The sequence below is a fragment of the Leptinotarsa decemlineata genome, unplaced genomic scaffold (genome assembly GCF_025532065.1).
Source record: "Leptinotarsa decemlineata unplaced genomic scaffold, Ldec_3_MD MMD2_P_RNA_scaffold_7, whole genome shotgun sequence".
NCBI classification, from domain to species: Eukaryota; Metazoa; Arthropoda; class Insecta; order Coleoptera; family Chrysomelidae; genus Leptinotarsa; species Leptinotarsa decemlineata.
In genome coordinates this window covers 1,876,899-1,889,941 of record NW_027412534.1, presented here as the reverse complement: position 1 = coordinate 1,889,941, position 13,043 = coordinate 1,876,899, and the positions used below count along the sequence as shown (strand labels likewise).

The following is a 13,043-nucleotide window of genomic DNA, read 5'->3' as shown; positions in this document are numbered from 1 at the left end:
TACACAAATTAGTAAGAGAAACGAATTCATCGATTTCGTTAATATTGAAATTATTTTTCTCTAGTAATTCCCTGAGGTATTGCAAGGTCTGTGGAATTGGGACGCTAGGAAATAAGGAACTAACATCAAATGAAACCAAAATCTCACCTTCTTGCAGAACCACGTTTTGTTCTGTCTGTCTGTTAATTTTTATATAGCTGAAAATTGTTTTATATAAACATATATTGTAAAATAATAGATAAGGCAAAAATTGTAAAATTAATTTAGGTTGTTATGCCTGGATGGCTTACCTGTATGAGTTACCTTTATAGCATAAATAGGATTAGCTCGCACTAGTCCTTAGTTTTAATCTTCCTCTTTGAAGATGATCACTTGGTGATCGAAACACGTGTCGAAGTGTTAAAAATAACGATTTGATGTTGGGAAAAAACTCCAGTAATATTCATTTATACACCAAAGTTTCCAAACAGTGCATCATAAGTTCAATAATAGTTTAACATTCCTCTTGAAGATCACTTGGTGATCGAAGCAGGTGTCGAAATGTTAAAATTATAGTTGGGTGTTGAGATGAAACTCCAGCAATATTAATTCGGAATATTGTTCATGTTTATTTGCCAATCAATATCAAACAATTTAGAATCTACACATGTCAAAGGGTTTGAACTTATATCATGCCTTTTTCAAGTTTTCAGGTGATTCATGAAACATAACTCCGAGGAAGTATAATTTCATTCGAAATTTGCAACCGTAAGCGGGAAAATTGTTGTAACAAGTAGTATATGGGCATCTTATGACTGGAGCTCAAAACTTCGAAAGAAACGAAAATTTCCTACAGATAATTCCTCTCAGTTGAAATAAATGGAATTGAAGACGGCTCTACTGCTCAACTTCATTTCCCGAATGAATCCCCGGAAAAAGACGTATATATTTTCCTGAAGAGACTGTATTAATGCTCATTAAATTTTCCTCATTATTCAAAAAGTCCGATCCAGCTATGCTGAACTGAATACATTGAAAGCCAAAAAGTTGTTCGAAACAAACATGATACTTCCAGAGAATTCCATTGAACGTCAATAATAATTAGGTTAGCGACTAAGGGGTATGAAGTTACAGCGAGAGTAGGCTTGACGAGTTTCACCCACTCTTTTGTGTTTCTTTTCTGTTCCTGGATAATTCACTTACCAATTTTCATAAAAATTGCACTCATTTACAAAGCGTCAAAGCAAGACTTTCAATTCGAAAAACGTTCTGCCAAATCACGAAAAAGTTAAATTTTGGTTTTGTGAACTTTGTATTACTCAATCGCCAAAAACATACACTACTTATTATTCATGTTCATGATTTGTCGTCAAGCTTTCACGTGATACGTGACTGCCATAACTGAATGGCATCCCAACGATGGCTCAATCCTAACGCTAGTTGCACACACACCGATTTTGGACGGCCAGTATAAAATCGGCCGATACTTTATTGGTAGCGGGTGCTTGCACACTCACCGGATTTTTATCGGTCGAACAATCAGTTGCTTTGTTGTCGTAATTAGCACGCACTACCAAAACGAAGTAGTAACTACAATTTCACCGAGCATTCGAGACTGGAATGGTCGGTAAAAAACCGGTGAGTATGCAAGAGTGTATTTAGTCATGTACGCCACTACTTCCCGGTACTGCCGGCAATACAGTGGCAGTGGACGGCTGCTCACCGGTATTTTACCGGCGACGATCACCGGTCGGCGTGTGTGCCAGGTCCCGTTACCACATGTGGTTCACTATTGGAATTTGGACGAACGGTACAAAGTCGGCCATCCAAAATCGGTGTGTGTGCAACTAGCGTAAGGCTAATTGCACATGTGTGTTTTGTTATTATTGAATCAGTTTTATTTATTACCCTTTATTCGTTTAATGCAGGTGCTAACTACAAAATAACAACAAATCCAGTACGCATTTATGACGATGTATCCCTGTAGTTGTTCGTAAAATAATTTATTGCTGCGAACTGGTTTATTTTGGGCAAAAAACCTAGGAAATATTTTTTTGTTTAGAATGGAACAGGCTATCGGGAATGAATTTTTGAATGGTAAACAAATAATAAGACGAAAAGTTACATTGAAAATAAATTTTAGGGGTTGCATATATATAGTCCTTTATACACTTTTTCAAATGTTTTTATCTGTAAAACATCAAGTAGTTGGTTTTTAGTACAGTAATCTTCAAAATACAAATTGTTATCCATTAAAAAACATTAAAAAACTGGAACTTGTTACCAAACTAACTCCTTTTTAACTAGTCCTTCAGTAATAAATGAGAAATGAAGTTCGTCAAGCAATTATGTCTTTCCGTACTAGTTCCTTCGGAGGTTTGGATTCTTTGAGGTCATCTCATCTGCAGGACTTGATAAGTTATAGTGCTAGTTCTGCTGCATCGAAGATTTTATCATCGCTAACAGCCCTTTGTAATGTTTCGCTATCAGGTATTATGAACGAAGAAATTTGTCCCATTTTATTTGGTGCTTCATTATGTGCTTTGAAAAAGAAAGATGGTGGAATTAGACTGATTGCCGTCGGCAATGTGTTTCGCCGTTTAGTTGCAAATCTGGCTTCATTCAAGCTGAAGGAAAAACTGGGAAATATTTTTCGTCCATTTCAATATGGTTTTTAATCTCCAAGTGATTGTGAAGCCGTATCCCATGCTGCCCGAAGATATATTGATGAACACGAGTAAAAGGAAGGAAATTTTTTTCTCAAATTGGATTATAAGAATGCTTTCAATATGCTGAATCAAGACTTTATCTTGAAATCGGTTCAAAATAGTGTTCCAGAGTTATATCATTTTGTATTTCAATGCTACTACCAGCCTTTAATACTGACATTTGATCAAAACACAATATCATCAGAGCGTGGCGAACAGCAAGGGGATCCATTAGCACCTGCTCTCTTTTGCCTGTCTATAGACAATATCATCAAAAATTAAAAACAGAGTTCAATGCTTGGTATTTAGATGACGGTTCTCTGGGAGGAGGGTATAAGGAAGTTCTCAATTCCCTTTCGTCTGTTATTAAAAAGTCAAAGGAAATTGGAATAAATGTGAACTTCATTTTCTAAGTGAACCTGATTTGAATATTTCGAAAAAATTCAATGACGTTGCTCCTGGAATCAAAATAATTGAGAGGAATAATTTAATTCTTCTTGGTTTCCCTCTCACAGAAGAATTATTCATTACATAATTTCAGAATTATGTCTTCTCGTATTCATTCTCTTTCAAGACACGTAGCTTTCCATCTTCTCAGAAACTGTTTGACTATCCCAAAGCTCCTCCATCTCACGAGATGTTTTCCAACTTGGCATTACCAAACTTATCTGATTGAGTTTGATGAAGAAATTCGAAACACTCTTCGACTTTTATTGAATGATCAATTGGAGAGCCATCGCATGGCATCAGCCTACTCTTCCTGTATCTTATGGAGGCTTAGGCATTCGTACAATCACTGATCTTCCACTACCTACTTTCCTCTCTTCGAGTAATAGTGTGATCAATATGATAGATTCAATTTTGCCACCCTCCTTTCCATCGGATAATAATTTGAGCAAAGCCGAACAACTATGGATATCACGAACTAATCTAAAAGTACCAAGAACTAGAAAAAATCTTCAACAAACCTGGGATAGTCCTCTTGTAAGAAATACTTTAAATAATTTGGTAGACTTTGCTAAATCTCCTATAGATAAGTCACGTATGAAAGTAGTGTCGTCAAAACATGCAAGTTCTTGGTTGGATGCCTTACCAGTTTCATCCCTTGGTACATTATTAGACAATGAATCTTTTAGAGTTGCTGTAGGCCTTGGACTAGGTTCCAATATTTCTGTTCAACACAAATGCAAGTGTGGAGTGGAAGTAGACACCCGAGGATATCATGGATTGAGTTATAGATATAGCGCCGGGCGCTTTTCCCGTCATCAAGCTGTAAATGATATCATCAAACGTGCCTTAGGTTCGGCAAATATACCTTCCATCTTAAAACCCCCAGGCACTTGCAGCGATGATGGGAAACGACCAGATGGCATGACTCTCATTCCTTGGCGGAAAGGAAAACCGGTTGTCTGGAATTTCACATGCGTCGATACTTTGATTCCTCGTCAGGTCCCTTCGACTTCTGTATCCAGCGGTGCAGCAGCTTCATCAGCGGAATTGTCAAAAACACGGAAATACAATTATTTGTGAGATTATTTCATTCTTTATGCAATAGGAATCGAAACATTTGGTACCTTAGGCCCCCAAGTATTGGAGTTCATTCGTGAAATCGAAATTAGGATATCCGAAGAAACGAATGACCCAAGAGCTACGTCTTTCTTGATTCAAAAAACTAGCATTCTGATTCGAAGAAGAAATGCAGCTTCATGTTTAGGTACAATTCCTCATTCAAAAACCCTAAGTGAATCATCGATGTTTCCCATGAACAAAATATATCGGCATGTACAGACAGTGCAAAAACTGGAGTTGTGCAGTTTGGTGGAAGACTCGCAGCAAAATCGTCAAGCTTAGACAGAAAAGGAAGTGGGAACTCTAAATGAGGCTGAGTTTGGTCCTCTGGCTGAGCCCTCAAAAGAACTAATATCTAATTCAGTTTTGAGCAGTTTTGCTTCGAATTCCTTATCCTACCAGTCCAATGAAGGGGTGAATCTTCATATCCGTGTTTACTCAGAAGAAGATAGTAGTGGCAAACGTAGTTGCAACAATAGATCGGTGATACATTCTTCAATCAAAATTCTTGGGATCAATGGTTTGAAAAATCTTAGAAACACTTGTTTCATGAACAGAATAATCCAATGTTTATCAAACACGGGATGGTTGCTGGAATACCTAAAAAGGATGCATACATGGAAGATATCAATACTAGTATTTCTAGTATGAAAGGTGTTTTAATCAAATCGTTCGCAGAAGTTATCAAGGAATTATGGTCAGAAGATTCATCTGATGGAGTAATCAACACAGTCTACTTCAAAAATCAGATTCAAAGATTTGCCCCTCGATACATGGGTTCTGCCCATCAAGACGCCCACGAATTACTTCGATATCTTTCAGAAGGTTTACATGAGGACCTCAACAAAATTATTGAGAAACCTGAACCGATCCTAACTGAGATTGACGAAAAATTGAGCGATAACGGAAAAACACAAAAGTCCTGTGGCAGAGATATTTGAATATGAACAACTCCAAGATTGTAGACTATTTCGTTGGTCAATTGAAATCCACTATGAAGTGCACACACTGTGGACACTCATTAGTAACCTTTGATCCTTTCTGGGATTTGTCCCTTCCCATACCACAAAGGTCTGGCCAAGTGAGTTTGTCACATTGCTTGAATTCTTTCACAAGAGAGGAAACTCTGGAAGGAGATGAAAAACCAATGTGTTCGAGGTGCAAGCAAAGGAGAAAATGTACAAAGTCCTTATCAATCTATAAGTTTCCCCGTATTTCAGTAATTCATTTGAAAAGACTCTCCGACAGAAAGGTTCAGAGGCAAATTGAATGTTTCCATTGATTTTTTTCCAGATGGATTAGATATGAGCAGTTATGCAGCAGACAATGTGGCTCCTTGTCGTTATAATCTATATGCACTTTCAAATCACAGTGGGACTACTTACAAGGGACATTACACAGCATATTGCAGACACCCATATAGTGGCACGTGGCATGAATACAACGATTCACACGTGTTCCCAATTTCGCCAAAATCACTTGTGAGCGATGAGGCATATGTCCTCTTTTATGAACAGGAGGAAACGAAGCAGCACCTTTGATGTAATTTTTTTTCTTCTTTCCTTTTTTTAATAATCTTAGCTATTTGAATTGATTTCTACTTCAGAATTCGAAACTTGTTGTTCAAATCCTGTAAAAGTTACCTTATATTTTTGGAAAAAAAATGTGATAATACGATAAAAACATTGTATTTCATCTTATCTCATGTTCTTATTCGGTACTTTGATGAGCTGTCGCGAATGACGAAGCTTAGAAAAAAATATTACACTATTCGCATCTAAATTTGGGATCAATGTGTTTTCAAATCATTTCTCGAAAATATTAGCTTTCATGTTCTTATAATAGTCAACATTGCAGTCCTCACGTTTTTTTTCACCTAATTTCAAAGAATTCGGAACCCGAATGATTAGTTGCTAAACTTTGTTTGCAGGCATGTTAGGCGTACACATTCTCGAACCATCAGTCCACCCTCCCGTAACTGTGTCGTGTCATACCAAGATTCATCCAAATAGAAAATTCGCCGTTGTTCTTGTCTTTTTTCAGTTATTTGTTATACATATTTATCACGCAATTCCACTATTCTTCTGCTTTCCATAACTACTTGATATTCGTTTGTTATTTCAAATCTTAATCCTCGTTTCATTATACAATTTTGAAAAAATTTGTCAGAGCAGCTCACGTTATTGCCGAAAGTATTCAATTTCTTCCTCATGATTTCAGTTGTAGGAATCTCATTGCTTTTGTTACAGTCGTATATTGTTTTTTTCAATCTCCTCGCGTATTGCGTTCATAAGGTTTGTATTTGACTATTTTACGTACAGTTGAGAAAGGAATTTCGGTCGACTCTGATGTTACTTGTAATAGTTTGTTACCCTCGAAACCAAACTTGAGATGTAGATTCTTATATACATTGAAACATACTTTCTGTGTCTCAATATTCAAATGCATCCGAATTTTATTAACTGGTATCTCTATTTAGCATTGGTCATCATCACTGTTGGAATCACTACACTGGAAAAAGTATACGTTGTTATCACACTATTTAATTAGTACTTGTCTAATGACGCCACATTCTAAACAGATAACAAAAAAATCTCAAGTAAATAAACTGCACCAATATCAAATTTGAACACAATCGCGATCAGTTCTCGAACTTAACATTGACGACATGACGGCGATAACCATCTCCGCATTCCCCGATTTCTATTCTTCGTCGTAACATGGCTTCAAATTCAATTTAATGATTATTTAGCCTATCATAAAACACGGTTAGTAAAAATTATCCAATACGAACCGCTAATTCTGCAGGCCACGTGGACTATTTCGCAGCCGATTCATTTTCATGTATTGGTTTGTTTTTAGCCTTTGAGAGTGCTGCCAACTTCAAGTGTGGACAAGTGGCTCTTCTTTCATCTTTCTGGATGAAAATTATTTCACACCTCGCGATTGAACTCTATGTATCCAAAAATATGATCATATTATGAAATTACTGAAAAATAAATATAGTTCAAAAAACTAAAGAACACGCTTTTGAAGAACATCGAACTAAAAAGTTAAAAATATTTTTTTAATAAGCTTCAAACAATAACGAACAAAAACTACTAGTATTGTTAAAAAAAAGGACGGGCGCTTGATAGGTATACGAAAAATATGGCACAAAGCACCCACGCCATTTTAACAATAATACTATTATTTTTCGTTCGGCTCATTCGAAAAAAAATCATTTTTAACTATTCCAGTTCGATGTTCTTTAAAAGCGTGTTTTTTAGTTTTCTAAACTTTATTTATTTTTCATATTCAACGTAGTTCCGTATGCTATAAAAGCATGTTTTTTAGTCTTCTTAAACTATATTTATTTCATCTAAACTTTGGGATCAATCAGCTGTATATTAAAGAAAAAGATCATTGATATTTTCCGATTCCGGAGAGAGAGGGAGCCTGAAAAATCAGCTACCAAGCCCAAGGCAGCAGACGCGCAAAGGAGGGTTACAAATAAGGCAGGTTACGAACAGCGCCATCTGCCCGCGAATAGATCAAGCAATAATTTCGACATATCAAGGAGTCACCTACAGCGCCATCTGCCCGCGAATAGATCAAGCAATAATTTCGATATATCAAGGAGTCACCTACAAGCCATAATTTCGATAATTTTGTCAACACAGATCCCGAGCTTGAGAGTAACAAACAAACATACATACAGGTGAAGCTAATAAAAGTGTGTTAACAAATTCAGATATTTTTCAGCGACTTACCTATAACAGTGGCCAGTATTATGAACCCCAAAAGAACAGCAGTCACGATCATAGAAATCAGCTGCATAGCAGGACTTTCTTCATCGTATGTTCCATTTACAATCACGGACACATTGAAACCACCATAACTGTCATTGTTAGGATCATAACCGGGAGACATCAGAAAATTTTCCGGATTTTCAACATATATACTCGAGTTATACATGTTGAAACTGTGCCGCAGTTCATTCGTTTCGGACGGTGTGACAAATTTGATGAATGAAGACAACGCGAAATCCACTGAGTTGACGAATGTTGTAGATGGATAAGTGGAAGTTGACGGAATGGAAGAAACGGTTATTAAAGGGGATGTTTGATGTTCCTCTGGCATGGCTGCGATCTTTTCTGTAATTAGTTATCTTAGGAGCAGTAATTTATTTGAAATTGATGGATGAGCGTCTCTTCGCATGTTCTCGTCTGTTCCTTTCTTTTTGTATCACAGCAAGATGTATTTTTGTTGCGTTCCACTGTACCTGAAAAAACATCATGAGTTAACTGTTATCAGAAATGAATTTTTAGATTTTATAAAAAAATAGAGTTATTAAAATTACTCAATTCCTGTGGTGAAGATTGACTCATCTAAAATACTTCGAAGATTATGGATATAAAGTGAAAGAAAGTTAAACTGAGGTGACAGGAAAAACAAAACCGAAAATTTGATAGTGCAGGGCAATCAGTATGAAATTTCATTACAAATAGAAGAGGCTCTACAAATCTGCAGAAAGACAACATTTTCTGACAGGTGGATCTGAAACTTCTGCCTTAGAGTTGAAGGAAAAATGTTTTTCCGCACATTCGAACAATACTATTCTCATGACGCGCGTTTCTTCAATCAAGTTGGCGTTATCAGGGGATATACAGGGTGTTTCAAATTCGATTCTCACCATTAGGATCTCGGAAACTATGAGAGATACGAAAATGGTTACTACGGGGCGAAGTTGCGTATTTATCTGACTGACAATATGCCGTTGAGAAAGTTCTGAAATTCCGAGTTTGTCTGAAGATATCCGATAAAAAAACAGAAATTTCTGAAAAATGTTTTTATTTTTTCTGGCTTTCGAAGGATTCGAAAACAAATCGCACTTCTACATTGCCACATTTTCCCCGCTACAAACGGTATTTTCAGATTTGCTCTGCGATGTTTCGTCTTCCGGCCACCATCATCAACTTTAGTTTTTCTTATGGGCGCTACATTGGATTCTTTCTCTCTTATATAGAACCAGATTTTCCCATTTGAATGATGTATCACATGCTATTATTTTTTGTCGAAAAATTGGAGATATTAATAAAACTGATTCTTATCATAATAGGCTTTGACTTTGATGTTTCTAAATTTGACTTTCAATTTGTTACACTCAATAACATATTGTTATTCTACAAGTCATTGAATTTCTGGTAAAAAATGGCTTTCACGAATGAAGACAAAAAGGGATATGATACAAATTTATTACAAATACGATAGAAACAGACAGAAGTGAATCACAGCAAATGCTCAAAATACTGGCCTTTTTTATGATAACACAACTGTGCCCTTCTTCGAATATCATTAACTGCACGATTAATTTCGTTTCTCCTGAATCTTCAGAAGTCTATAACAATCCTGTGTTGAAAATCCTCAATATTTCGTTATTTCCTTCGACCACTATTTTTCAGTATATACCGTGAAAGTTTATTTATAACACTCAAGTCTGGAGACCTTGCTGGCCACCTCACCGGCCCATTATTCTCTATCCATTTGTCACCAAACCTTTCAGTCAGATAATTACATATTCGTCTGATAGTGTGCTGTGGAGCACAATTGTATTGAAATCAGATGTTGGTTTAGTTAGCCAAAGGTAGATCCTCCAAATTGCCTTCGAAAATCAATATTAAAAACTGGTGATAGGTTTTCCATTCAGAATTCCGTCAAATAAATGAGGACATTGAATTCTAGCTGTGTAAATTCCTGCCCACAGGTTAATACTGAATCGCATTCGAGGTAGAATTTCTCGGAACTGTCTAGGGTTGTTCATGCTCCAAATGTGTGTGTTATTTCGTTGAATATCCCACAATTCGTTGAAGTGTTTTCATCTTCCCAAATTACATTTTCCATGAAAACAGGAAAATCAGGTCTTCTCATCAGCCAATTACAAAATTCTAATCGTCTTTCGGGATCACCTAGATGCAATTTTTGAGATATGTGTATTTTGTTACACTTTGAACCACTTTTTTTGAGATGTCTCCAAGCACTTGTATGACAATTATTCATTTCGGATGGAATTTGACGTGTAGATTTCCCCGGGTTTATCTTTATCTGCAAATTAATCATTTTTATTGAAAAGGACACAATGTCTACCTCATCTCTTACAAACCTCATTTAACAAATTTTCTTCAGTTTCCTGGTCCATTCTGTTCCCATATTTTTTCCTCGGCTTTTCAAATTAACCAAACTCGGTGAGATTTTGATCCAATAACTTGAATATAGTTCGATGTGGTTATCGTCTTTCCGGATACAAGTTTAAATAAATTTCCAATGTCCTAACACTGTTTCTATCGTATTTGTAATAAATTTGTATCATAATTCTATTTTCTTCATTCGTGAAAGCCATTTTTCGCCAAAAATTCAATGACTTTTGCAATAACAAAATGTCATTGCATGTAACAAGATGAAAGTCAAAACATAAAAGTCAAAGCCAATTATGATTAGAATATTTTTTTCAATAACTTCAATTTTTCGGAAAAAAAATGATAACTTATAATATATCATTGAAAAGGTATAATTCGATTCTATTCAGAACAGAAAGAATCCAATGTATCGCCCATGAAAAAAAGTTGAGGATGGTGGCCGGAAGACGAAACGTTGGATAACAAATATGTAATAGAGAAGAAGTGGCAATGTGGAAGTGCAATGTATCTTCGAATCCTTAAAAAATTTATGCTAGAAAAAAATGGAAACCATTTTCCGAAATTTCTGTTTTTATCGAATATTCCCGGATATACTCGAATTTTCAGAATTTTCTCAACGGCATATTGTTATTCAGGTGAATGCGCAACTTTGTCCAGAATCAACCACCTTCATATCTCTCATAGTTTCCGAGGTCCCAATGATGAGGATCCAATTTGAAACACTCCTATTCAATATAGAGTGAAAAAATAATTCGCTACCCGGTAGTTTCATCAGTTACTGGTGTATCAAACTATATCACAATATCTCTTTATACAACAGGATCCAATAACAAAACTAATTGTGTGAATGATTAAATCTGGTAGAACAGGTAGATTTTCAATGAACAATAATGAAAAACACATCACTTCTAAAATATTGATTTTAGAAAACAGGTTCAATATTGGCATTTCATGTCAGAACTTAAAAAAAAACGATTTATTTCCAACAGGAATACCCAGTTACAGAAAATGCTATTATTACAGTGTATATATATATATATATATATATATATATATATATATATATATATATATATATATATATATATATATATATATATATGTATCGTTTATTTAGCACAAGCTAATGCAGTTACAATATTAGTCTGAATCTAATTTAAAAATTTAAATGTCACAATTTAAATTTAAAATTTAAAATCATGTACATTGAAACATATAAATAAAAACAGCACAATAAATAAAATAAAAAGAAGAAAAAAAAACTGTTTTAGCAGGTTCCTATACTAAACACTTTGTAGGTCTAAAAGGTGCACTTTTAATTTTCTTTTAAATATATTTAGAGAGGTAGCATTTTTAATATCCTCCGGTAGTTCGTTGAATGCTTGAACTCCTTTAATGAAAACTGTATTATTTGAATTGACATTACTAGTTTGACGTATATGAAAGTTATTGCGATTTCTTGTATTGTATTCATGATATTCAAAGTTATACTTTAATTTGTCACGTAGATATACAGGAACATCACCAGTTTTAATTTTAAAAATAAATATCAATGCTAAATAACGAAAGTAATTTTTTACTGATAACCATTTTAATGTATTCAACATTAATGTTATATATGTTCTTCTATCACAGGATAATATTACTCTCATTCCTCTATTTTGAAGTTTCTGGAGTCTTCCAATTTCATTTTGGTTTAGTAAGTACAAGATGGTTCCATAATAAGTAAAATGAGGTAAAATCAAGCTATTATACCAAAGTAAAAGCGACCATTGGTTTAAGTGCTTAGATTGCCTACTTAAGTAATTAATTTTGAATGCTATTGTTTTAATAATATATGAAGCATGTTCCTTAAAAAACATTCTATTATCTACAATTACACCCAAATATTTAATTTTTTTTACCAACTCAATTTTATCATTTGATATTTTAATATTGTAATTATATTTTTTGACGTCATGGTACTGCTTGTCATTTCCTATAATCATGAATTTTGTTTTATTTTTATTAATTTTTAACGAGTTGAAGCAGCACCAGTTATATACAGATTTTAGTGTCTCATTTATTACATTAATTATATCAAGAAGATCATTTGATGCATAATATATTAAAGTATCATTTGCAAACAAATGAACAAAGCATCTATCAATTATAAATGAAATATCATCGATATACAATTAAAATAGAAGAGGACCTAACACGCTACCTTGCGGTACACCACACTCGTTTATAATTTCTGAAGATAAAATGTTATTTAATTTTACTTTCTGTTTTCTATTATCTAAATATTCCATCATCCATTTTAAAGCATCATCAATAATACCAAAGCTTTCTAGTTTTCTAATAAGTAAAGAGCGGTTAACAGTTTCAAATGCCCTCTGAAGATCTAAAAAAACAGCACCTGTGATTAATTTATTATTTTGGTATTATGGAATAAATATTGAAAATAATAGAGTATTCTGAAAACACTTCATTGTGTGATTTTCACTAGACAGTTTTATAAAAACGCAACAGGTGTTTCGCCATACAATGGCTTCTTTGGGCGTATTTAATAACCAATTCTACACATTCAATGATATATATATATATCTTATTCTACAATTGGAAGTAC

General features: G+C 34.5%; 1 protein-coding gene across 1 annotated transcript in view; it reads right to left on the bottom strand.

Moving 5' to 3' along the window:
• The window catches only part of LOC111516184 (5-hydroxytryptamine receptor), a 616,569-nt gene that overhangs the window by 546,366 nt on the left and 57,160 nt on the right, over window positions 1-13,043 (bottom strand). The window contains exon 2 of the mRNA XM_074170181.1: window positions 8,009-8,520. Within this exon, the coding sequence (XP_074026282.1) occupies window positions 8,009-8,378 (370 nt within the window). The 5' untranslated portion in view covers window positions 8,379-8,520. The remainder of the gene's footprint in view (window positions 1-8,008; window positions 8,521-13,043) is intronic.